The sequence below is a fragment of the Pangasianodon hypophthalmus genome, chromosome 3 (genome assembly GCF_027358585.1).
Source record: "Pangasianodon hypophthalmus isolate fPanHyp1 chromosome 3, fPanHyp1.pri, whole genome shotgun sequence".
In the NCBI taxonomy this organism is placed as follows: domain Eukaryota; kingdom Metazoa; phylum Chordata; class Actinopteri; order Siluriformes; family Pangasiidae; genus Pangasianodon; species Pangasianodon hypophthalmus.
The window spans coordinates 22,426,139-22,454,036 of NC_069712.1; the positions used below are offsets into that span (position 1 = coordinate 22,426,139).

The following is a 27,898-nucleotide window of genomic DNA, read 5'->3' on the forward strand; positions in this document are numbered from 1 at the left end:
AATTCCTGTGTAAATTGCAGCATTAACCAAACAAGTGAAAAATAAATGAGGAAACTCCCAGAACACAACTTCCAGGTCAAAGTCTTACAGAACAGCTGGCTGGTTTACTGCAGTGGCAGTTTGCTGTATTCAAGTATATGGATGGCAAATATCTACAAACCATGTAACCATGAACGGATTTTCACTGAAATATTAAACGTGTGAAACAAACAAATTATTAGGAAGTCAGAGATCCGATATAAATAAGGGATTAGAAATGGTATTTACAAAGAAAAAAGGCATGACATGGCAGGATTTCAACATTGTGAGTAGAACATTGTGTGCTTTGCTTTTGTAAATGATCTTAGTTGATTTTTTTTGTGCATGCTAGCAAGTGTGCATTACCTTTTGGCTGCAGAGGACAACGTCTCTTTCCGGGCTACGGACACCGTGGAGCTGTCTCTGTGAGTCTTGCGGCCGCTGGAGCCACCGTTAGCGATACAGGACATGGAGAAAGCCTCGCGTAGCGGCGTCTGACCTGCACAACAGATCCAGAGACAGTTCGTTGATTTCATTACAGAGCGAATACACACGTCTATTCTTACTATAGCAATATTCAATCTATATTTCTGAACTAAATCAAACACTGCCACATTTCTCACCATGTTTGACCTAAGTCAAAGTTCTGGCGAAAAAGAAGAAGTCATTCGAGGACAGTCAAAAGGAAGATGGTGATGTAAGGTGATTTGCAAGTAGAGATAAGGAGGACAGAGGGGAGAGAGGGTAGGTAGAATGTCCGGGATAAAAGACAGCTTAATAAGGACAGGATGCAGACGAGCTAATTGGATCACGTAGGAAGGGTTAAGCCAGGCAAGCTGAGCTAGAGAGCTACCACTCCTTAAAGAAAAACAACATGAGAGTAAATACAAAAGCAGTATCACCTGAGGCAATATACAGAAAAAGCCAGTCAGAGCACGTGGTATCGCCCCTGCAGAATCAGATAACACTCAAATCTACTCAAAACAGCACTACGGGGAGGAAATACATCCTGAACCATCCCTAAAACAGGGCATGGACTTAACAGGTGCATGAGAAATTCTTTCTGAAAAACAAGACTTGATTGTCATAACATGTTTTTTTAGGTTGTATTAATTTTATGCAATGGAAACCTGGTAAACAAGACTTCTCACGAACAGGTCAAGTGTTATCCGGCTCCAGTATAGCCGTCTTAAATTTTACGGATGAATTTAAAAAGCGTTTATTATTTTGCCACAAAACATGGCCCATCTACATGTAAAATCTGCATAGAGGTATTCAGTAAGATCAGAAAGCTGGTTAAGGGATGAGTATTCAGTAACACATACCAGAGGCAAATCTCTGGATCCTGCTGAGTGTATCGGTGAAACCGACAGCAGTGCTATAACTGTACATGCCTGAATGAGCAAATCTAACCTTAGTATGTCATTCTTAGGGTGACACCGTTGCAGCAGTTTGCATCAGCCAGGCTATTTAAAACTCACTTTCAGTGACGCGCTCATGTAAAGGTCTGATTTAATTGCACTCGGCACTGCTCTGCTCGTCGGATTCTCACGTGTCTTTTTTTTTTTTTTTTTTTTTTCTTAGCAGAGATGTTTGTAATTATTGTATGACTGTGTCCTGTAATCCTTCTTGGGTAGACTTGATTAATTACGTCTGTGTGTTTTTGTTTGCAGGTGGTGGAAGAGAGGTGATCTGGTGCCATGGCCTAGTTACCCACTCCGTTAGCTCGCAACAAAAACAAACATACACAACATGTGGCTGCTCTCATCAGACTGCAGTGTGTGTATGTGTGTGTGTGTGTGTGTCTGTACAATCTCAGGAGATCCCATGTGACCCTAACATAATGATGGAAATCTCTGGCCTCCACCCACAGCATATAACAGACTTCCCTCTTTTTTTTTTCTCCGCCAGATACTCTCAAACACAGTCAAATCCCGACAAGATCAGACATTATCATGAACAAGCAGAATAAAAAAGCCTGACGGTCTGACACTTTTAATCATATTGAAAAAAACACCCAGGTGTAACCATTAGCAGCCCTCCAGACAGCAAAGATAAACAGACTCTAACAGAGAGTACTAATCACAGTCAGATTACCCATCTCAGACTGAGAACACAGTCAAACACCCTTTCACAGCCTTACCGAGTTGATCGAGAGAAGTAAGTATTGTGTTCCGATTCATATATCAGAAGTATTCAACTAAAAAAAACTAAAAAACAATGACCTTTTAATGCTTAACTATTACTGATTATTTTATAATTAAGACAATTTGTTTTATTGAACAAATAGCAAAGCTCTACATTTCCACTTCTAATAGATGAGACATGTCTCTTTTGAATTTGACAAACAGAATACACACATACAAATATTCCTTTTTTTTCGTCCATCGATTTCTTTTTAAACATGTGATGCATGTGATCGTTTCGCTAATCAGACCGGAGCGGATAAATTAAATGAATCCGTGAACGTGTGTGAAAACTGTTCCCTTTCTGAGTAAATATCTCTAGGCGTGTAGCTAGTTTCTGGGTCAACACCTTCAGCTAAACAATGTGAATAAATAAGCTAAATAATGCATGTGATTGGCTACAACAAGCCACAACATCTGCTACCGAAGCTGAGCTGGGTCATGTTTAGAAAACTGGAGTCGCTGAAGCATAGCCAGTCGTTTTTTGTTTTTTTTGTTTTTTTTTTTTTTTTAAACGCTGTGCTACAGTATTTTTTCAAATACTCGGTTCGGTCTGTTGAAATACTTTGTCCCCATCCAGACTGCAGCTCACCTGCACTGTATTTTTCAGGGTTTGCTAATTTGTAGTGGTGTACAAAAACATAGTCGAGGTAGTGAGCTATATATTCTATATTCACGTGTTTGCTTTATAGTTAGCTTGGCCAATTTATTGTTCATGGGTATTATATGGAAAAATAACTGCGTGTATAGCATTACGAGTGTTTATGTTATGCTATTGAATGTACCTATTGCTGTAGAGTGATGAGCAAAGCCCTCTTCTACTGTAAGGATTCATAATCTCACTATCCTGGTGTTGCCCAGAAGAGGATAGATTCCCCTTTGAGTCTGGTTCCACTCAAGGTTTCTTCCTCGTGTCGTCTCTGGGTGTTTTTTCTTGCCACTGTCCCCCCTGGCTTGCTCATTAGAGATCTAAATCTATATCCAAAAAGGTGCTTTGTGACAATGTCTACACTCCAGGGCAAAAAAATAAAAAAATAAAAGCTTTTAATGGTCTTAACAACAAATCATTGGTCAGGAAATTAGCAAGAATTAAACAAAAAGATTAAGAAACTTAGTATGGGATAGTTTTTCTCTTTAATTTCTTTAAATGTTTAAGATGGCTCTTGATGGGTTTCATCAGGTGTGTCAGATAATGACAAATAATGATAAATAATGAAAAAAAACACCCCAGGAGATATTTTTGGAAAATTTTGCAGGCCCAGACATGTGATAGATTGAATTTTACATCAAATATTTTAATCATTATCATGATTTTACCTTGTATATACATAACTATATATTACCTTATATATATATACCTATATAAGTGAATTTCACCGTTTCTAGCTTTTCCCCAATCAGTTCACTGCAGCAAAAGTAAATGAGCAAATGAGGAGCTCTCAGGAGTGCATTTGTTTAATTTTGCTAATTTTCTCACCAATGATTTGTTGTTAAGACCATTAAAAGCTTAATATTTGCCATTTTGGGAGTATAATGTTAAAACTTCTATACTAATAAAAGTGAAGTGAACTAAATTATAATGTAGCACACAAAATTCTTTCACAAATTCTGTTCCCTAAAATTGTGTTCTGTGTAGAGGATACTGATTGAGGCACTGTTTTGAACAAAGTGATGAATTGAGAATATGGCAAGGAAATGAGAATTTTGTGGGAAAGGATGGCAATAGAATAGAACATGACACGAAAGAGAGCTCATATTAAATGTCTCAGTGAGCATGGAGATGGAGAAGGTAGAAAAGAGACGAGGCATGGAACAGTGCACAGAAAGGAGCTTGAAAGAGACGTGTCTGCTTATGATGTCGTGTTCTTAGTGTCATTTCAGCTTTTTCCACAAAAACAGAGATGCAGTGACACGCACTTGGGATTTCTGAGGTTAGGTCGGACTACGTGTCTGACAATAGAGAAGTTCCTCCACTAAGATTATGTTGTTCTTGAAAGTCAGGAAGTATGAATAAAAAAGTACAGTTCTTGTTCTCGATTCCTCCTTTTGCGACAAACACGACTGTTACTTAAGGCTGGAATTTGGAAGGAGTACTGTGATCACTGTATGCTTAGCAGAGCGGCTGGGGTAATTTCTTGTATCATAAGTTATAAAAGTTCTATTTAGGGCTGATTCTTGATTAAGACTTCATAGAGCTACAAACTATAGGTCAAAAGCCATTTCCATTTGTTCCCCCTGTGGGGAAGAGGAGAAGACTACTGCTAGGAAATATACACGCCTACTCACTGTTAATCTCTTGTGCACACACAAACTATAGTTAGAAGAGCAGCGATAGATGATGGAAACTGTTACTAAAGCATGAAAAATGTGTTTGTTAGCATCTATAGACCACACACACACGCAAATACACGCACACACACACACAAACACACACACAAACACACACACACACACACACACACACACACACACACACACACACACACACACACACACACACACTTTGATAGTTGCTACTGGTGGCAGAGCACAGTGGGAACGGGAAAGGAGGAGGTGGAGAGCGGATATGGGCTAAGACGGTGCCAGAAGCGTTTTGTTTTTGGCACAAATGCTTTTCCTTTTCTTCTTTTTCTGCTTTGTTTTTCAGTACACAACAAAGTTCTGGGCGCTTTTCAGCTCCTCTGGCTGTATTCAGAGTCGGCAACTTTAGTAAAAAAAAAAAAAAAAAAAAAAAAATTAAGTTGATTTTTCGAAAGGAAAGTTACGCGTATTCAGAGTCGGGTTACGCAGCTGCTTCAGTTAATCTTCTGAGAAGCCCATTCTGATTGATTAATTGATTGAGTAAGTACGTAAATAAACAAACAAACAAACAAACAAACAAACAAATAAAGCTAGATAATACCTATAGTAACGGTAGAAAATAGAGAGGTAAAAATCCATGGTCCATGGTGCAGAGTCAGTAAAAGAAATAAAACTACTCTATTCACACACTCTCTCACACACATATTTACACACATGTAGCTGCGAATCAAAAGGAATGCAGAATTTATAAGCAGCGTTTTGCACAATTCTGATCTAAACACTGTGCCCAGTCGGAAGACATCTAAGTCACTCACAGGCAGCATCACATGAATGCATTTTGGTGAAGATAAGCGTTTTATTCATTCTACTGGAGGAGGGTTCTGCAGAAGTTTGAAAAATTAAGTGTTCAAGTGACAACAAATAGCAGTAGAAATTCTCCTTAATATGATATTGCAATAATATTGTAAAGCATGGTAAAAGATTTGCCAATTATACTGCAATATGAACTGTTAATATTGACATATTATTCTAACATGGCTCTGGGTTACTGATCACAAAGTCAGGGGTTCGAGCCCCAGCACTGCCAAGCTGCCACAGTTGGGCCCTTGAGCAAGGCCCTTAACCCTCTCTGCTCCAGGGGCACTGTATCATGGCTGACGCTGCACTCTGACCCCAACTTCCTAACAAGCTGGGATACGCGAAGAAAAGAATCATTGTGCTGTAATGTATATGTGACAAATAAAAACATCTTAGCTTCTCTACTTAGCTTCTTCACACACATACACACACAGTGCTCTCTTACCTTTGGTGTTCTGCTGCTTCTTGGCAGCCATGTCCTCGGACTGTGCGAGGCGTCGGAGCACGTCGGCCAGTGCAGCCTTCATCACGGTGAGCTCATCCTCCTGCTGCTGCACACGCAGTTCCAGAGACGACAGCCGGTCCTGCATGTCCGACACACTCGCCGCCGAGATACTGTCATCTGAGAGAGAGAGAGAGAGAGAACATTCCATTAGCAGGCCTTCAAGATAAACTATGTGACTTTTTTGCAGACTGTGTAGTTTTCATTGAGGTAATTCAGATATTATATAATTGCAAAACCAAATAAACCATCACCTGTAATATCTTTTGTTATTTTCAGTTTTTAGCCAGCCTAAACAGAGACTAATTTTGCTAATCCATAAGAGTTAACTCATAATAACTGTCTATCCTCTTTTCTAAGTTAGTTGTGGCTAAAAAAAAAATGTCACAAACTGATTTTCTGGAATTTGCAGAGCACAATGGGGAGAAAAAGAGTGTTGTCCGTGGACATGCACACACATGAGTGCCAGGTTGGTTAAGATAGGTTCGTAGGTACTGTTTCTCACATACACTGTGAGCACCTACGTTATAGGGTCTCATTCAGACAGTACAGTGTGAGCATGTAAATGGTAGTGTTTGGCCTGGTGCTGGCCGGCATGTGTGCGTGTTGTGTCTCAGCACTGCAGTAGGCTATGTAGAGTAGCTGTGGTTTGAGCTTGGACTTCTGCAGCAGCCCACACTCACTTGGCGGACTATGACTGCTAATGAAGAGGCCCTGAATTCTCAACTGCGGTTAGCTAGTTAGTGGGCCCCTCACTGAGCACCGCCTGTCTGAGTTATGTGTGTGTGTGAGTACACAACGTATACTCACACGTAACACGTAAACACATGTCCTTATGATAAAAACAAGGCAAATAAAAGGAACTCTACAATATACACACACACACAGTATATATATATATATATATATATATATATATATATATATATATATATATATATACATACACATATATATACACATATATACACACACACAAACACACACACATATTTATATATATAAATATATAAATAATATTAGTACCAACAATAAATTATGAAGACACACACACACACACCTTTTGAACTGATAAAGCACAGACCAATCCACACATTCCACACACAGTGCTGCAGAGCGCAGAATGCAGAGAGCTAGTCTTAAGGTCACAGAGTGGTTATTGTAGCTGCCTGCGTGGGAGTTAAGGGAAGAGAAAGGGCTGAGGAATGCCCTGGCGCACACACACACACACACACACACACACACACACAAAATCCGGGAATGAACACGCAGGTCAACATGGCTAGTCAACACAGAGCCCACAAGATTGGATACAAAATACACACACACGCACACACACACACACACACACACACACACAAATTCAAAGAACAGAAAAAAGCTCTCTGCAACTTTGAGCCACACAAATTAGCACACTCTGGAGCCAAGCGTAACTGCCACATAGATCCAACCAAGCCAGCAAAGAAATCAATCAGCCCAATCTGGCAACCGCAGGCAGAGCGAGGACCAAAGGAAGGGAACCGGCTTCCTAAAGCCTTCCAGACATTTCTCTGGTTTGAGGTCCGATTGCCAAATCGTTCCGTGAGAGGGGGGATAATCACAGATCATTTCTTTAACTTCACCATCTTTTACCTTCTCTCTTTACCAAGACACTTCAAACAGAAGGAGAAATCGCACGAGAAACTTTCACTTGAAAACTGATAGCAAAGACGTTTTGAGTATAAATTCTATATCTGAGATAAGCATGTGAACATCATAAACTAGAGGAAATGACTCAATGTATCATAAAAACAAGATAAAAAAGAACAACAAACTAGGAATAGAGTGATAAAAGATTAAAAATCTAGCACTCAAACTCAGAGATAAAGTTGGATGATATGGCAAAAATATCATATTACAATTATGGATGTATCAGTCTGAAACAGAATACTAGTATCAGGGCCGATATTGGCCTGAAAACACTGGATCAGTAACAAACCCGATTTGATATATTTTCCCATCCCATCCACTGACATGCTTTATGCCATGAATGCGTTATGTTGACTGATGTCAATCATGCATGCGATTGCAGGAGATGTGTAAGGAATGGAACATCTTACAACGTGCTGCTTTCAAAAAAAAAATAATCAAAGAGGTTCTGTGATACCACCACAAAGTTGATTATCTTCTAATAACAGCATGTTCTGAAGTGTTTAATTCCTCTTACACCACATAGCAATTTGTTAATGATTACACTTTTTTATTTATTAAAAAAGTCACGTCAGGTTTCCCCTTTATCATTTACATTATAGCAGCTGGTACGTATCATATCATTTTTTCTCTCTCATGAAGTTAATAATTACTTATCATGTTACTGAGAAACCGCAAACCTCTGTCTCCGACTTTCCTCTGTCAGAAAAGTTACAGCTGTACCTCTGACTGTTACAAAGTGCTGACACTGGAGACTCCTTCCAAAAACGTCTCCTTACAGAAAACTTCACCATATCAATAACTACATTTTTAAATGTTTGCATGCAGCATAAGCCAAACGTGTCCTTGTGAAACAGCTGTCATTAATATAAACCTGTGATCAAAACTATACTTTGAATTACTGCTAGAGCTGCTGTTATACAAAAAAAGAAAATTAATCAACACCTTCTGACCAAGCATCGAGAATTCAATAGTGCTCTAATGCAGACATTTTCACTTCAATATTGGATACTGGCTTGTACTAAAAGCTTTGATATCATTATTGTATTGTTTGGTATCGACCAGAACATGCCCAATCACAATACCTGGAGACATTTTCAGTGCATTCAAAACTTCAAAGCAGTTTATTGTTTTCACAGGAATAAAAGTGAATTCTCATGGTTTCAGGAAGTTTGTAAAAAAATGCACTGAAGCTGGCCATTGAACTCAGTGATTCACCTTCTAGGTTCTCCACCCACACTTTCCTCCTTTTAGAGCAGGTATTTCCTTTAAGCCGCCTTATTGGCAGAGCTCCTACACCAGGGAACACCAAAGCAAAAAAGGCAAACACACCATACAATGCCACTAAAAAGGGAGCAAATCAGTTCAGAAGTAGTATATTCAATACCAGCAATTATGTATAGAAGAGAATGAAAGAGAGAGAAAGACAGAGGAGGTTTACAACTGAGCTATAATTGACTTATTAGTGGTGAATTATCCCACAGAATATAGAATAATCACTAGTATTTTGTAGGGCACCGTGACATAATGTAACGCAATACAAAAAGTTCACAACATGCATCATAGGAATATGCGACTCACATTGTGGAAATCAGCATTCGATTAATTATGCCTCTAAAGCAACTGCACTGTTTGAACATCAGAGGTCCCAATCAGTGCAAAGCTTATATAGAGGATACGCTGAGCCCGATATCGCCAGATGGCAATGGACATGCATTATACATCACGGTTACATGACCACATTATAACAGTTAAAAAGAGCTCTTCATTAGCTTTAAAAGGAGTCCAGCCTCACACTGCTGCAAGCTATGGTGCCCAAGAAAGAGGCTACAGAAGACAGGCACTTTAGCCGACTTTGGAGCTCTATTTTCGGTTAAAATGATGCTCAAGCGCTACAGAGCTACATTATGCTTCTAGCAATCATTTTCTCTGAGTCACAGACTTTGCTTATTCAAGCAATTTTTGGGAGAATTTATAAAAATGAAAAAAAAAATAAAAATGAATCTCAGTCATCATTTTTCTTCATTAAAATTTTGTTCAAAATATTATGAGAATATAATTGAATCCTGAACCACGAAGCCAGTATCGTGAATTGAATCGTGAACGGTGTGTATCGTTACACCCCTTGGATTGTGACAGCATGAATTGTGTATGAACCCGTATTTGTGTTTCCCCCAGATGACCCTGGTGTCGGGGAATGTCTGCGTGTGTATCAGAAATGCCTCGCTTGTTTCTACCACGAGCACTTGCAGGCCAAAAGGAAGGAAGGATCGGTTTCGGCACTTGTCATATTTCACAATAACCCGCCAAATTCCTGGGCGTTCTCGTTCTCGCGCCCCTCTGCACTTACACACTCATGCACACACACTCATCCTTATAACTCAGTACTTACACATACTCTTCCTTGAACACATATGCACATGAGCAGAGGACCACAAAGCGTTCCTTCTCTACAACAAACATCCTCACACACAAACACACATGCTTGGCATGTAACAATCCCTGCAGTGTGTGCTTCGTTTAGCCTGCAGGTCTATGGAGGAAGTCATCAGGCAGAGATAGCAGATATACAGGTCAGATAAGAGTTCTGCTGGAAGAGTGGCGCAATCATCCTCCAAAGCCATATTTCTATTACACATACACACACACACAAACACACACACACACACACACAGCATTAGACTAGTATGCCTTGTTAATGTTCAACAACAGCAGAGACATTTAGAACACAACCAGATGGCCAGATTTCTCCCTCACTAAGGAAGATCATGTTCATGTTAGCTACATCCCAAATGAGTAAAACTCAAAATGCTACATTTTTGTGCAAAGGGCAGGAGACTCCACATGCGGCCTCTTAGCAAGAAAAATAATCAATGTCTTTTTTTGCTCATGCTTGTTGCTCATTAAAATGCTTGTAAAGAAGCTCATAACACGAGGAGGCACATGTCTCAACTGGCTGTGTGTGCGGTGGCGCCAGTGCGTATGTGTGGTGGTGTACATTTCCCCCTTTGTGCCCCAAACTGCACTCACACCCCCACTCCCATATACACAGACATCATGTCTGGAGTTGAGGATAAAGGCTTGAGGTGTGTGTGTGTGTGTGTGTGTGTGTGTGTGTGTGTGTGTGTGTGTGTGTGCTGTACGGGGAAGCCGTAACCTAAACAAGGCTAATATATGTGAGAGTAAACAAGAACAGTGACTGACTCATGGGATGCAATGATGGGCTGGGACGCTTGAAAGCACAATGATAGAAAAACCATGATTAAGCCAAAAGACGGCCTTTAGATTGCATTGGGCAGCGTGCCAAGACATGCTAAAGACAGATAAGAACGGAAGAAAACTGAAAGAGAAAAACAGAGTTTACTGACTTGAGTGAAGAATGAGACAGAGACAGTGTAATGGAGCTTGTAGAAAGAGCACTTTTTTTTTTTTTTGCATTTTGCTGATTTTGCATTTTGACATTTTTTGTGCAAAAAGTAGAGAACAGGCAGGCAAAAGCATGCTAGCTAAACTACTTATCTCTGAAAGAACTACAAATGATCACAGCTTCACCACAAGCATGGTGCATTGCTGGCAAGCTCATCAGAAACCTCAAATCACACTTCAAGATTCATTTCCAAAATACAAACACTATATACAAACAGCATACTTTTTTTTTACTTGTATAGTACCCAATGCAACTATTAGCAAAGCAGTTTAGTGGTCAACTATGTGCTAACTTAATAGTGTGTTGCCTCAAATGAACTGTTTAGCAGTTAATAATCAATTACAGCTAATACAGTGACTGCCTCTGAGACTTGATGTCTGTTACACACTTCACAGGTCACTCCCTATCACGACTGTGCACTCACTTTCATGTACAATGGTGAACATGGGGATAAAGTAAGATGTAGTTGCTGAACTAAAACAGGTTTGGGGTGCACAGTGTCCAGTGCTTAAAAGTTATTCATTTATTAAAGTTATTATTTGTGAAGCAGTTAGTGGAAAGTAAATAAGTTTGCTGTAAATAAGTTTGCTAGTATGTTTGCTGATAGGCGACAGAAAAAGTTTTCAGGCATGACCAACCCTCTACAAACAATTTACCACTTCGTGATTATGACATCTGGCTAATGATTGCCATACACACAGATGTGATTAGCTGTTTTATTGTCCGTTTTGTTGATTCTGTGACCTCCTAATAACAAGTATAATTGTAGCATTACAGTGCACCATACACAGCCATTTATCAGCACTGCACACAAGTAAACTGCCTTTTCTGCCCTTTAGACTGTTAAAAAAAACTGCAAATGGAAGGCACATATTGACTTACACATATAAATCCTGTTACAGAAATACACAAACAGGTAACTGAGCAATAGGTCATGTACTACAGCAAAAACACCAGCATCTGCAGGAAATGCTTTATCATGGTCAAGGTCATGGTGGATCCCAAGTCTATCCTGGGAACACTGCACTCTCACACGCACACACTGACACACACTGACACACAATTTAGAGTACACATGTACAGGCATGTTTTTTTTGTGGTGCGAGGAAACCAGAGAACCCAGAGGAAACCCACATGGACATGAACCCTGATCAGGATAAAGCAGTTGCCCAGCCCATGACATGACAAAACAATTACAGATAGTTCATAGATCAAAGTCTTCAAATAAGATTACTGGTTATTAAAATATGAAGATGCAGCAATTTGATATGATCAAAAAAGTAACCGAGACTGAATGTTGTGTTTGATAACTACTGTATATACATATGGAAACACACATATGCTTGTTGAATCCAATAATTAGATAATAATAATAATCTAATAATAATAATCTAATAACTAACATTTCAAATAATCCTGATCAGTGTGAATGATTGTGATTCATCCTGTTTTGTTTGTTACAGGTCCCCTAGTATCTATAATGGAAGATTACATCCAGTCTTTTGTTGGTGTTAATGACAGCATTTCCCAACCTCTGCTGAGCCACAGTAATCCAGTGTGTTTTCATAATACGTCAGGTTTTGTTTGCACTCTTTTCACAATCACCTCCATTTCCACGTCATGCATCATGCAATGTCAGTCAAAGGGTAATTCTTCACCTTACTGAGCAACAAATATGAGCAGACTCTCTTTGTAATGTATGCTAATGTAGCGTTAAAAGAGAGAGGCTGCCCAAATTCTCGCTCTGTCATGTCTAAAGGTGAGGTCACACAGGAAGTGATGTCAGCCATCCTTCCCTCGCATTACTGACGGCATGAAGCGAAAGGAATGAATCACTACTAATGAGCGAAAACAGCAAGACAGAAAGTGTCACTTAAGGACATTATGTAGAACGTGAACACACTTATTGAGAAGCTGTTACAAGAAGACTCGCAATGCATCAGAGCAGGTTCTTCAAAAAAAAAAATAATAAAATAAAAAAATCAAAGGCCCAAAATACATTAGGTGTACAGCAAGGCATAACATGCCACTTAAATATAGCTCATCATTTCATCACTCAGATTCCATTACACGTTATTAATAGCACCTCTGCCACTTGTGCTTTCTAGTTCTTCCTGGCTATGTGAGAAATGATGACACTGCGCCGTGCACTACGAACAGCGTTTTTTTTTTTTTTTTTATCTTAGACATGCCATGCATCTCATATACAAAGATACACTGATGCATGCAGCACTTTATCTTAGCCTCAAGTCAGCTGAGGCTTCATCAGAGTCTGAGTGTGCATTCTACAGTACTCTAGAGAGTCAGGGACCAAGGATTTCGTGTTCGGACTATTCGTTATTATATTCATAGTTGCCCAGAGGACAAGCAGGTTAAGTAAGCTGCTCTTATAGCAGGAACATACAGTATATAGGATTTTTTTTTCTTAACTCAAACATCCAGAGATTGAAGGATGTTTAAATGCTGACTGGTTCATAAACCTATCAGTAGCATGAACGTAGATACGTTTATGAACCAGTCAGCATTTAAACGTATCAGTAGCATGAATTCTTTTATGAATTCAGTAGCATTCAGTAGCATGAATTCTATGATGCGAGCTACTTTTCCCAAAACCTGCCACTTGCTGCCATACGCACATAAACCAAGAATGTGACCTGACTGTCAGTAGGAGCTATTCTTACTAGACATATTATTAACTTGAATGGATGTTAGACAATCTCTGACGATCAGAATCCGGAATACAAAGCGATATGGAGCAAAATACACAAGAAACACTGTTCTATAACCCTGATGCTAGTACAACATGCAGTACACACTTGTTGAATGAAACAGAAAAATGCTAGCCCGAATTAATAATGTTAAAGTGTGTGACAGAACACCACACAGCTCATAGCCAAAATGTTAACCAAAGACTTTCTGCATTTCTGTCAAGGCTGCAAATACGATATGGTTCATTACCAGAAACAGAATGAATGAATTACTATTAGAAGATAAAAGACTACAGCTACATAAAATCGCCCCCTCCCAGGGATTCAAGTACTTGCTCATTTTCACGGTCTGTATGTAATGCATGTATCAGACTTCTAATTTCCTTTACGCTCACTGATGCTTTTTAGCCTAGTTAATTGCTCCTCTGTGTGTGCAGCACACTGGAGCTTTCACTTGCCTGGTGGTCTAGCTTATAAATTTTTCATTTGTCCACATTTGGTTTTGGTGACACTGATTGAACACCTTCATAGAAGTGTGATTTTTTTTTCACACGGAGATGAGACAGAAGCACATTTACATACTTTCATCTTGTTCTGAGCGTAATCTAATGCAAAAGCACAAGAGAATTATTGTCTGTGCTTGCACACGCAAATGCACACGCATACATGGCAACGCTCTGGAGACCCAGAACTGCACGAGGTCATGCTGCTGGTGTGCTGCGCAAATGTGGACAGGAAGCAAGTATGCTCACACCACAGATATTATACATCCGCACATGTGAGAGCGCACATTTGCATGCAGTCCGAGGACTCGGGGGGACTCTGGGGAGATCCTGCTCAGCAAGATAAAAGAGCCGTATTTTGGTGAGCAGCCAGAGCTTTCCTTTTCATGCTTAATGTAGTGTAATGATTTGGATGTCACACAGCCCACTGATATTCAAAATCCCCACATCCTATAAATCAACGGTTCTCAGTCTAAGGTTCACTTGGTGGATAATGTCTCTGTAACCTACATGTACAGAGAACGTAGCACTGTTCTGAAAACATTACAGCGATCTCATTATATTATATGTATATTATTGTTTCTTATAATTATTGTAATGTAATGAGGGAATATAGTATGTGGTTTGCTGGAGCTAAAAAGAGCAAGAAGCTCCTTTATGAATGACATTCCACTGTGGCTCGAGGACAGAAAGCAGCACGGGATTAAGACAAGAGAAGGAAGAATGGGCCGCTCTGAAATGATATGTTAGTGATTCATTGTTATAGCCCCGGGCTAGGCGTACAAATACACCCACACACACATAGGCACACACAGAAACACTCCAGAGGACTTGGGGTGCACTTTTAATGAGAGTTCAATCTGGGACTAGGGGAATGACAAGTGGAGAAGAGGAATGCTGTGATCTGTGTCTTCTACCCCCTCCCCAAACACACACACTCTTTGTTTGATTCTGTGAGTCTGACGTGCAAAAATGCCAGACTTGAACTTAAGATAAAGTAAAAGTGTGCATTGACTGCCACAGTGAGGAAGCAGGAAAGCACTATTTCACACTGCACCACTAGGGAGGTCCATAAAGTGAGCATGAACACACACATTCTTGTGTGTAGCTTTTCCTCTGGAATGTGTGTGTAAATGCCAGTGTGTCAGCGTGGCGAATGTCACAGCGTGGCTCTCGGCTGGTAAACTGCAGCTCGCATGCAGCTTCAAACTGTTTATTGCGTGTAGAGACAGGTTTGCTTAAAGACATTAGACTGAACGGCCGAGCCAAGAGACACACACAGAGAGAGGGGGGAAGGGGAAAGAAAAACAGCATCAGAGTAAGAGATTGTTCCTGTTCACACTCGGTATTGAGATCCGTCTCGGGGGACTCGATCAAAAAGTGGACAGCCGAGATGGATAACCGTTCACAGCTGGTAGTTTCATTTGTCCTATATGTGTCTTCACTGATCACTTGTGCGTTTCTTCGTCCCTTACACACATGGTTCTAAATAACTCAACCCCAGTGCACAGGCTATAAACGCAAATATATTGTCAAATATCAAACGTATAATAAAGCTGCAACACAAGCACACTGTTAATATAGCAGTTCTGTCGCACTATATAATATTTCTTTCAACAGTGACATCTGACGACTGAATATACACTGCCAAAATCCAAAGTCTGCCCTTTCCAAACCCAAAGCCATTTTAAACCCCAACATCAAGGCCATCAATGCAAAAACGTACAATTTCCTTAACTAGTTATTTCATCATTGTGCCAGAAGTGTCTTATTAGAAATAATCTTGTATTATTAGATTCAAATAGTTATGAGAATGTGAATACGTTCATGCAGTAAGAAGCAGAACTCATGTTGAAAGCAGTAACAAAGTACGCATATAAGAGGAGACTTGTGGCCAGTATGCACGTTTTAATATAGAGATTTAATTATAATAATATACATAACATGCCCAGTTACATGTATTAACAGTGTGGCTGGGCAGTTTAACAGTAGCTCGATTCAGAAAGCCCTGAAGCTGGTGACGCTGGTGACGACGTGTTCTTTTGATGCTTTCAGGGACGCATCAGGACGCATTGCTACAAATTCACACTACAAATGCGGTGGCCACGTGTCCCAGACCGCCTCCACAAGAGGACAAAACAAGCCTGTTTTACTGTAGCGTACAACTTACCCTTACTGCGCACCAGCTCCAGTGCTCCAGGCTACAGCTTTACCGTACAACAGCTCTACAATAGCACAACACACACCAGATTTACTGCACACAGCTTTACAGAACTGCACACCAGCTCCACTGTATTTCATGTCTACTTTAAGACACTATATGCCAGCTCCACCCTACCACATCCCATAATGTACAGCAGCTTTACCATAGTGCATGCCAACTTTACCGTACTGCACTGAGCATTCACTTTACTATACTGTGAGCCAGCTTTACTACTTCTATACAAGCTACATCATCATGCAGGACTTACTGTACTGAACGCCTGCTGTACTGTATCACAGGTCAGCTTTACTGTACTAAACACACACTTTTCCCTAGACCAGGTCAGCTTTACTGTACTAAACACACACTTTTCCCTAGACCAGGTCAGCTTTACTGTACTAAACACACACCTTTCCCTATACCAGGTCAGCTTTACTGTACTAAACACACACTTTTCCCTATACCAGGCCAGCTTTACTGTACTAAACACACACTCTTCCCTATACCAGGTCAGCTTTACTGTACTAAACATACACCTTTCCCTATACCAGGTCAGCTTTACTGTACTAAACACACACTCTTCCCTATACCAGGCCAGCTTTACTGTACTAAACACACACCTTTCCCTATACCAGGCCAGCTTTACTGTACTAAACATACACCTTTCCCTAGACCAGGCCAGCTTTACTGTACTAAACACACACTCTTCCCTATACCAGGTCAGCTTTACTGTACTAAACACACACCTTTCCCTATACCAAGCCAGCTTTACTGTACTAAACACACACTTTTCCCTATACCAGGCCAGCTTTACTGTACTAAACACACACCTTTCACTATACCAGGTCAGCTTTACTGTACTAAACACACACTCTTCCCTATAACAGGTCAGCTTTACTGTACTAAACACACACTCTTCCCTAGACCAGGCCAGATTGACTGTACTGTACTAAACACCCACTTGACTCCATGACCCTGAACAGAATAAAACAGTTATACAACATGAATGAGTGAATAAATCCCAGAGCATCTTTACTGTAATTAGGATGCCATATAGCAGTTTTATTGTACTCTATACCAGTTTTAGTGGACATGTAGCAACATATTATTCCACAATACATTTTAAAATAATAATAATAATAATAAAAAACTCACATTTGGGCCAGCAACACATCAGCAATTTGCTCACATAATTCCAGAATGACGGTTATGATATGAGTATTGTCCCAGTTAAACATAGTACATATGGACTGGAAGTAAAGGTGCTGATTTCTCGCATTTGCGCACTATACATTTAATTAGTGATCAATAAACCTACTGCAAAACACTGAGAAGATCTTCAGCTCAAGGGAAGACACACCAAAGCACACTCACATTCACAGATGCACTCATGAGACAGGATAACAAAACACTTCGACACACTCAGACACCAAATGCCTGAGAAAAAATGATGGGATTTTTGTCCTTGGGCTTACAACACACTATCTCAGGTAGGCAGTTATCAAATACGGCCACGATATAGCACCTGTCTATGCATGTGTGTGTGTGTGTGTGTGTGTGTGTGTGTGTGTGTTGACCACACAAGGAAACTGTGTTGTGTTTTCCAGCGTGCCTGTAGAGGGCGATGGCGAGAAAGAGTGTGTGTGAGGCAGATAGATGAAAGAAAGAGCACGATGAAAGGAGAGCAAGTTTGCCTGCTGCGCTTAGATAATTTCTTCAAGTTCGATAACGATACGAGACCCAGCCTTTGCAAACACTAAAGAAGCAATACTAGAGTTTTGAATCTGTATTTCTCATCATAACTGCGGCACTTCAGAGATCCTAGCAGCTTGTGTACCATCATGCTGTTCTCAAATCATTTTTACAAACTTTATAGCTCGGGATACTTAAGTTTACTACTGGTGCAAATATGAATAATATGAAAGTTCCCAAACTAATAGTACTAGTATCAGTATATGTCACTTATATTATATTCATACAAATTCGTTCAATTTCCCTTGTGCTCTATGGTTCGCTACATGAGTTATAAGCTTTATTTTACTTCCATACGTTTCGGTTTGTCTGTAATTGACGAGGAAGGTGCAGGAGAGGCTGAGGAACTGGGAGAGGGGGAGGGAAGTGAATGAGAGAGCGACAGAGGGAAGATTAAAGAAGAGAAGGAAACAAAAGGCTGGGGAAAGCACAGTACTGTACAAAACAATGTGCTGGTTTGTGTTCACCAAACTGTCCAGGCTGCAACCTGGAGGTTTAACTGTAACATTCAAATGAAAGGCAAACGTTACCAGAACACACAAACACTTCTGCCAAAACTCACAAGATATATCAACACACACACACAAACACACACAGACACACGCACACACTGCAACAGATGTTGCTGCACTGGTTACTCATTGACCAGCAGTTCCTATAACCACCATGTTATTATGACAAAGAGAGGAAGTAACACCCGTCCTCACTGGCCCATGAACTCACCGTCACACTGTGTGTTTGTGTGTGTGTGTGTGTGTGTGTGTGTGTGTGTGTGTGTGTGTCTGTTTCATATCCTCTGTACTGAGAGTCAGTCAGACAGCTCATGCTCCACACACTCGTCCTCACACACACTTTACATACACAGATCAGGGGTGGGGTAGGGGTAGGGGTGGTCAATGTTGGAAAATTTCTTAATGATACACCCGAACACCTGAAGTCATTTTTATGATGTATATATATCACAATATTGAGGTTTCTTATATACATATATATCACTATATTTAGGTTTCTGAATTTTGAAAAATAGGAAGTCATTTATAAATGACTTCATTAAACAGAAGTATCATTTATCATGCAAACAGAGAAGAAAATAAAACATGGGTTGGTTGGGATTGTAAAAATACTAACGATAACTCATAAAAACAAAAATGCACTATGGCATCATTCATCATGATATCGATCTTATATTGTCCCATCACCCAGCCCCAGTGTGTAGTCCAGTCTGCTATGAATGAGACGCCACCGAGGACTTTGAATAGTGGAACAGAAGTGGCTTCCCCCTGAAGCCACAACACACACACACACACACACACACACACACACACACACACAAACACACACACCCCTCATCTGCCGGCACACGGAATCTGCGCCTGAAGAGCTGAGTAACACAGAGCAACAAGAAGCAATACTCATATTAAACTTTTTCTTGCTGATCACACCAGTGCGCACACACACACACACACACACACACACACACACAGATTTCAGACCAAGGCACAGACGAAATGGCAAAAGTAAGCATGGACCACTCTCCGTTCCTTGTCTAGATTCATAAGCGCACATGTTCAAACACACACACACACACACACCTCCCCCGAGCCTGTTCTCTTACCCGTGCAGTGGTTGTTCAGCACGACTGTAGAATTGCAGGCAGGAGCCACATTTGCTGAACCGTCCTCCATTCTCCTTAGACAAACACGTCCCGAGTGCGTGTGTGTGTGTGCGCGTGTGTGTCTATGTATGTATGTATGTACGTGTGTGCAATCTCCTCGTGGCTGCACGGGGTGTAAGGTTCCCTCTCTCTTTCTAGCTTGTGCAAGTCCTGTTTCCTCTTTGCAATGCTCTCCTTTTCTACAGACAGTGTAGAAATCCTGGCTGCTCTCACTCTTTCTTCCTCTCTCACTCTCTCTTGCTCTCTCTCGCTCTCCCTCACACAGCTCTGCACACGTCTGCCCGCACGCACAAAGCCTACAGAGTGAGTGAGTGAGTGAGTGAGTAAGAGAGAGCGGCGAGAAGAGGAGGAGATAAAGGATAAAAAAAGAAAATCTTGGTTGGCTCAGGGAGTGGCCAAAACTCTGCGCACACAACTTTAACCTCTGCCATTCCGCCACGCACTCACACACGTGTGTGTGATTTTACTCTGCTCTGAGGGAGAGCGAGTGAGGGACAGAGAAAAAGTGGGAAACCACATGGAGGTGTCAAAGACTTGCCACAAACACACACACACACACACACACACACACACACACACAAACCCACAACTGTAAATCAATTTAAAAGAACAGATCTGCTGATTGCATGTGATTGCATGTCAAGCTGTGTTACTCTGCAGTCACATCATATAAATCAACAGACACTTTCAATGAAAATCAATCAGGTACATACCTCCCACATGAGGGAGTCACACTAATCGACTTGTACTTCAAGACAAGCGCGGTAAGCTGAATGCACTTCTGCTCCTTGTCTTCATTACTTACATATTAACCCTTCTCATGTAATAATGCATACATCTATAGAGCAGCAGTTACCAGTTCAAAAAGAAGTGAATCACGAGTAGATGTTAACTACGGAATAGATCTCAATCTGTATAAATAGTTGGCGACCTGATGACGGGTGAAAACTGAAGCCAAAATGTCTCTAATACCCTCTAGATGGTGGCTGCGGTACAACCCCACCCACTCCCATATAAGGCAATGAAGCGCAAGTCAAACTATCATTTTTAATTACAGCAATTGTGTTTTTGTCGGTCGTAACAGTGCATATCAATTCCTATATTTTTCTTTATGGTAAATAATATCTAGAAATGTGATTCATTAATATTTATCAGATTGATTACATCATTATATTATATATTATTGATTACATCAGTATACAGTATAGATATCACTCGATGCTTGTGTTAAGTTGTATGGTTAAAACTGTAACTTGTAAGTGCAGACAGTAGCATTAACAGGATCCTCGGTTACTGCTGTTATTGTGGTTATTACCTCCGAGTTTATGCTTTTTTTTTATTATTATTAAGGCTTTCAACAGATATTTCACCTGCCATATTTTCATATTGTCATTATTATTATCATATTAAAATATCAGGCATTTTTCTCAAAGCACTGCAACTAAAGCAGGGACTAGAGGAGGGAATTTCACATGGCTTGAATCGTAATTAACATGTATTGATGGGATGCTGCATGCTACCACATTAATATCTTTTTATATTTATTTAGTAGTTGGTGCCTTCAGGCCCAGAGGAGCCCAATTATTTGGTATTATTAAGGTATAGGATGAAAACACAATGCATTAAATGTAAAAGCAGTTTTAGTTTTTCTCCCTATAGTGCCACTGCCCTAGTCTAAATACCAGGGGGTGACAGTTTAATTTAGTTTTTCACTCTAGGATGCACATAGCAGTTCAAAATGAAAAACTAGCGGCCCTGTAATCACCTGCACCTGGTTCAAAACTCAACCCCTACACATCCTGTGACCCTGTATCTGTGGCCACACTCTACGAGCGTGTGCGTGTGTGTGTGTGTTCAGACCATGAGAATGCACCACAAATGTTTATTGTGTGTTTGCATGCAGTCAGCTCATACTCATGATCACGCTGCACTCAGCTGAAACCTTTCATTAATCTGACTAGTGAGTCAACAAAAGCATTTAAAACAGAATGAGACACTTAGCCTGCGCTTATGAAGGAGAAGAGAGGAGGAGATTTCTTTCAGCAAAACACAGTGCCGAATTTTTTAAAAAAAAAGCATAAAAGGGGGTAAGGGTGAGGAAGAACATGAATGAAAGAGAATAACTCAATTAAACTCTCTATGGAGTTAGAACACTACACAAGACTGTGTGCTCAGACACTGGGAGAGACTCTTCATGCACACATGGCCATGTTTATTTCCCAGGAATTCATTAACACTGGCTACGTTTACACGCACGTCAATATTACGATATTAATCGGAATTTGGCAGTATGCTAATTAGTATTGAGTCATGAGTTAAGACAATATTCTGATTCTCACTGCTGGAATATGCCCGTTTTAATCGGAAATTTGTTGCATGTAAACATCTTATTCAGAAAATCCACTGAACGGTGATATATGCGCATGCTCAGTCTGCAAGGAATTGTGGGTGCTAACGGATGCTTAGCTGTAGACTAGGTTTTTAGACTGGCAACTCAGGCATACTTATAATAACCATGTATACAGGAATATTCCGATGCCTGTACACGTATAAACATCGTATTCAGAATACGGCTGCAACCCGAATGTAGATCTTAAACGGAATTTGATGTGCTAGTAAACATAGCCACTGAAACAAGTGACTTTTTATTTAATTTAACTCTTTAAACTCTGCTGGCAAGTAGGCAAAGTGAGATTGTGTGCAATATGCCATTGTCCTTTCGGGCGCCTAACAATCGCTGATTGATGAAAGTATTGCCTGTGGCTTTGGAGGGGTGTATCCTGCAGCGGTGCTGAGGCGTGAAAAGAAAGAGGCACGGCCAGAAATACATAATGCGTGCTGTTCTGTGCACGTTACACCATTATAGCAGGAAAAAATACCAGAAATTGGTTACAAGTTGGCTGCTGGTTGCTAGCATTAATAAGCAGTCAGTTTTCTTTCTTTTTTTTTTTGGAAACTGAAGTCGGGAGTAAAAATCCTAACCAGTTATTAACTGTAACTCATTATAAAATTAAATCTACAGGGTGCTCTGTGTTGAACAGTGGAGATGGTTATTGAATTCTTGTACAGTGATGTAGCTCTGATAAAGATGTTCATGTTTTGCGAGTGAAGACAATCACGGCTTTATCTCTTTGACAGCACAGACAACGGAAGCTAAGACGCAGCAGAGAAAGTGCTCTGCTCCGAAGCAATGTTAAGGCATTATTAAGACTATTAATGTTCTTATAGAACTACCAGAGTAACTGAAAAGCAAACATGTACTACAAGATACAACACAATTTATTTTTGTCGATCTGAAAGCTGCAGACAGGTTTTTTTTTTCTTCAGCAGACATTTCAATCATCCAGCTTGATTGCCATCACCATAGGTGGAATCTCTCAGCGATTCCTGATCATTCGCCCCAAGCCTACATGCATGGTGCTTTTTCTTTTTCTTTTTTTTCTTTTTTTAAAGCATATTGCCAGAGCCAACCACAAGGAAAGTAAAACACAACCAATATATGTCATGGAATAAACATGCATTTTCACAGAACTGATACTAAACACACTGCAATAAACTGTTACTTTTTTTTAGCAAAAGATACAGACTGAAACAGGAAACACACAAAAACATTAGATACAATAATTCAAATTTCCCAAAGAGATAAGAGAATCTATTTCTATTCTAACGAAAAATAATTCTTTAATATTTTTTAAATCCATAAAAATAAATAAATTTTTGAAAAATTTCTTTATTTGCTCTCAGTCCCCAGGAACTCAGACTGTTGTCCAATTTTCAACAAAAAAAGAGACAGAGCGTTGTTGACATGCACTAATCCGGGAATGGATATAAAAAGTACATAAGCAGTTAAAGTACCAAAGTACCACTGAGCTCAGGACCAAAGCAAAAAGTTCGAAATTTGCCAAGAATTTGAAATGGTAATGTGCCAAACCTCTCACAGCGTCTAAACTGCACTAAGAGTCCTAAGAACTACGGACACAGTGCGTAGTGAGTTGAGATGAATCTTTTGGCCATACACACCATCAGCACTGCATGCAGGGAAAACCACCTCATACCCCAGTGTAACATACGAAGGTAAATCGTTTAATTAAAACTACAATATCCCTGTATGTCTGAGCTCAAAATCACTTACTGCATGTGTTATTCTTTTATATATCAATTCCTGCTTGACTTCATGACGGGTGCCAGTGATTCTGGAGGACGCAGCAGATGTACGCTTAAGTTTTCTTGGTTACATAAAAACGCTCAGAATGATTTGGATCGGTTATAGGAGACTACATTCCAGTGTGATTTCACCATGTCACACTGACACACTTCCAACGCAGCAATGCACTGAAAGTAGGTCAAAAGCCATGCGTGGAGACCCTCACACTCATACTGACACAGATACAGTGTTCTAGTGCACACCCACTACTCTCATCCACCCTATTTTCAGCACAATGACAGATCTGAGTTAAGAGAGCTTGTGTAAACGTCTTTAACGTGCCATAATCAATTACCATTTTTCCACTGCAATTATTTTCATCCTGTTGATAGCAGTGCATGTGTTTATATATTTTAAAGACATAATATACATAATCGTACCACAGCACGGTTGAATGCTCGAATCGGATTGGTCAGAATAGGTGCATTATTTTTACATAACCACACAGCTCGGACAGTAGTCCCCGGCCGTAACAAGAACGATAGGTTTATATCAATGAGCTCCTTCTGATTCGTTATTGTTTCTATAGCAACAGCTCAGACACAGAGACTTGTACAGAGAACACTCCATACAATCTAAGAATAATAATAAACAGATTAAAAAAAAAACATGTTGTATAAGAAAGTAAAACGTATAAATGTGGTGACGTTTTTGTTCGGAGACATTTATTTCACCTTTATGGAAGGAGTCTCGGTTGTAAGCGTTTTGTAACAACGTTTCCCAGCTCAGGAAAGTCTTCAGGACAGAGGAGTTTACGCTTCTCGCTAAAATGACAGGTTGCATTTTTGAGAGAGAGAGAGAGAGAGAGAGAGAGAGAAAGAACGTAGGAGAGAACAGGAACTAACGTGTCTCTTGGACTAACTATAAACCTTTAAATTATGCAATGTGTCATTTATTAATAAATTAACCTTTGCAATCATTGGCAAATCGCCGTGGTGTAAGTGGAATAACACACTCCGGACCATGCCATGTCATGTCTTTCATGTGTTATTCCTTACATAATGGACAGAAATATTTAGTACACAGCAAAAGCTTTACGTGACTCTACTAAATGATGAATATTTCAGTCCATAGCCCAACTCTACCAGTACGCACTTATTAGATTAACAGTGACGTGCCGTTCACAGTGTCACTTCTAGTGTAAAATGGGCTTAATCTGCAAACATGACATACCTGATTAGTGTCCACTGTAGTAGACTTTTAAAGCTCTCTTATCCAGTGAACTTCATATCAGAAGGTATTTTTGATAGACTTCAAAGCACTACTGTAAGTCGCTCTGGATAAGGGCGTCTGCCAAATGCCATAAATGTAAATGTAAATGTAAATATCTAACTGCTTGCATGAGGAAAAACTTTTTAGCTCCACGATAGCACTTCTCTCTGCATCAAATTATAAGTAGAGACTGCTTTTCTTTTTCATATTTGACAGCCTTTATGTGGACTTAAGGCATAACAAACACCTGAATTGTGATTTCAGTATTTGAATACTGGCGCCTCAAATAGTTACGCAGGCATTAGAATAACCATGCACTTCCTTAGTTATTCAGCCTGTCAGATTCCTTTTCAATTGCTTAAAAGAATTAATATTTGAATGTGTTTAAATATTAACGAGCCTAATTACGCTGCCAACGACAGAGAAAACATTAGCAGTAGAGCCACACTATGCAAGAAAAATCAGGATTTTAACCCAAACTGAGGTTCTATTTATTTACCCAAAGTAATGTTTTCTTTTTTAGTGACATTCATCTTGATTTTACAGCTTTAAATAAAAACTCACCTGCAACTCTGGCTACAACCCAAATGGCTTGCCATTCACTAAATGGGGTAACAAAAAACCATATTTAGTGCACTATATACTGTAGGCTAGCTAAGACCCTATGTAGTGCACTGAATGGAAACAGAATGCCATCTGAAATTGAGCCACACGAACAAGAACACTCCAGTAGGTGTGTGTTGGAAATGAATTACTCACACATAATTTTATATATATATATATATATATATATATATATATATATATATATATATATATATATATATATATATATATATATAAAAAGTGCAAAGTTTTTCCAACAGAACTAATTATTTCTGTCTTGAGCATTGTAGCTACCAGCAATTAAAGCAGCAAACATATCAAACAGAAGTCTCCTGCTTGCTTCTGCATTTAAAAAAAAAAAAAGGTGATAAAATGCCATTTTTAAAGCATGGAAAAATATAAGTACTACACAGTATAATCAACTGCGATATGATTGAGCTTATAAGCTAATGTTAGTATTAGCTAGGATTTTTATTTATTGTACTGCGATAAAGTTCCAAAGAGCACTATGAGTTTTGTTTAGCTGCATACTCTGATGATTTCTAGATTTGAGGAAATGTGGGCTTTCAGTGTACAGTGTGAAAGATAAGGCTGTTTCCTGTTGATTTAAAATGATAAAATGCTGAACAGAACTAGTTTGTTCCTAAATTGTCTGAATAACTGATCTATTATCATAAGCTCAATATTGAGTACATAAGCAAGATTGACATATTAGTCATTATCCTGCAGCCCTGGTATTACAATTAATCAATGAATTAGACATTTAAATAATGAGTGTTTGTGTGTCTTAGAGAGACAATGGCACTATTTGCACTGTGTGTGTGTGTGTGTGGGAAGGAGTGTGTTTACACTGAGCCCATGTGACTTTAGGAAGCTGCTTTATAAAGCATGATGTAGTGTACACTTGACCATTGTGTTATTGTATACTGCAATTGGAGCTTCTTATTTGTTAAAGAAAGAAAGACTGGAAAAGATAAACAGTCAGATCTGTTAGCATGGAACATGAGTACAGATATTCAGAGCTGCTGATACATGTAAAACACACACACACACACACACACACACACACACAAAAACATATTTCACTTTAATAGGGCATCCAGAGCATGCATACACACAGGCTCATACACTTCTGTCTTACCACACAGGTCATGAAATGCTGGGTTAAAAAAAAAAAAAAAAAAAAACCTCCACCATGAGGCCCATGCCACACCCTGCATCCCAGCATGCCTCTGGTACAGACTGCACCATCCACATAGCCGGTCGGCCAGAGAGTGGAAGGCACAGTCATCTCTAGAGAAGAAACTGAGACTCGTCAGTGGTAGAGGATGACGCACTTAAATAGAGACGACGGAAAGACCTCACAGAAAAGACCGAGACAGAGAAAGCAGCAGAACGGAGAGGATGCTGCTTTCAAAGTAAAATCTGCCACATTCTCCGAAAAACACACTCACCACAACTGCACGCAACTGATGATATCAAAGCCACGGTGTGGTTCTTCTCAGCACGACTTCACTCAAAATGATTCATATGCCTACTGCGGCACGGACACGTGGCTTTGAAAAGACTAAAGAGCACCCATTACAGCCCACTGCAGCTACATTACAGGTAAAGAAGCCAAGATGTCGAGCTGATAGGATTTTGTGGTAACACGCACACACACACCACAGGATGCATTACTTGAAATTAAAATGCTATGTGAATATAATTTCACAGAAACTGTTAGCTTCTTAAATTCTTACGCTGCAGAAAAACAGAAATGGGTTTGCAAGTACAGGTCATTTAGTTGGCCTGGAAACGAGCTTTGATTCGAATGCAGCTTAAAGTTTAAAAGGATTTCCTAGGAAGTCGAGAACTCACTCAGGAATGTACCTGAATGAATTCTCGAGTTCCAAGGAAAGGGACAACTCCTTTCCAATTATGCTTTCCAATGGCCAGACCAGCCCTTGGTTAATGTTTACAGTGCAGCAGGTCTTCAGGCGGGATTCAGGAACAAGCTACAGTTACTGCATCGAGGTGTGCCACAGCACCAAAAAAAAAAAAAAAAGAACCAA

General features: G+C 39.8%; 1 protein-coding gene across 4 annotated transcripts in view; it reads right to left on the minus strand.

Annotated features, from left to right (window-relative positions):
- LOC113540944 (EMAP like 4) overlaps positions 1 to 27,898 on the minus strand; it is an 86,600-nt gene that overhangs the window by 28,452 nt on the left and 30,250 nt on the right. Inside the window, exons 1-3 of one of the 4 annotated variants that reach the window (XM_034301391.2) lie at positions 19,763 to 20,148; positions 5,809 to 5,985; positions 385 to 517 (exon numbers count right to left, since the gene is read on the minus strand). In XM_034301391.2, coding sequence (XP_034157282.1) covers positions 385 to 517; positions 5,809 to 5,985; positions 19,763 to 19,832 — 380 coding nt within the window. In that variant the 5' untranslated portion in view covers positions 19,833 to 20,148. Of the gene's footprint in view, positions 1 to 384; positions 518 to 5,808; positions 5,986 to 19,762; positions 20,149 to 27,898 lie in introns of those variants that run through there. The other 3 variants (XM_034301384.2, XM_034301408.2, XM_034301397.2) reach the window with 3 other exon arrangements.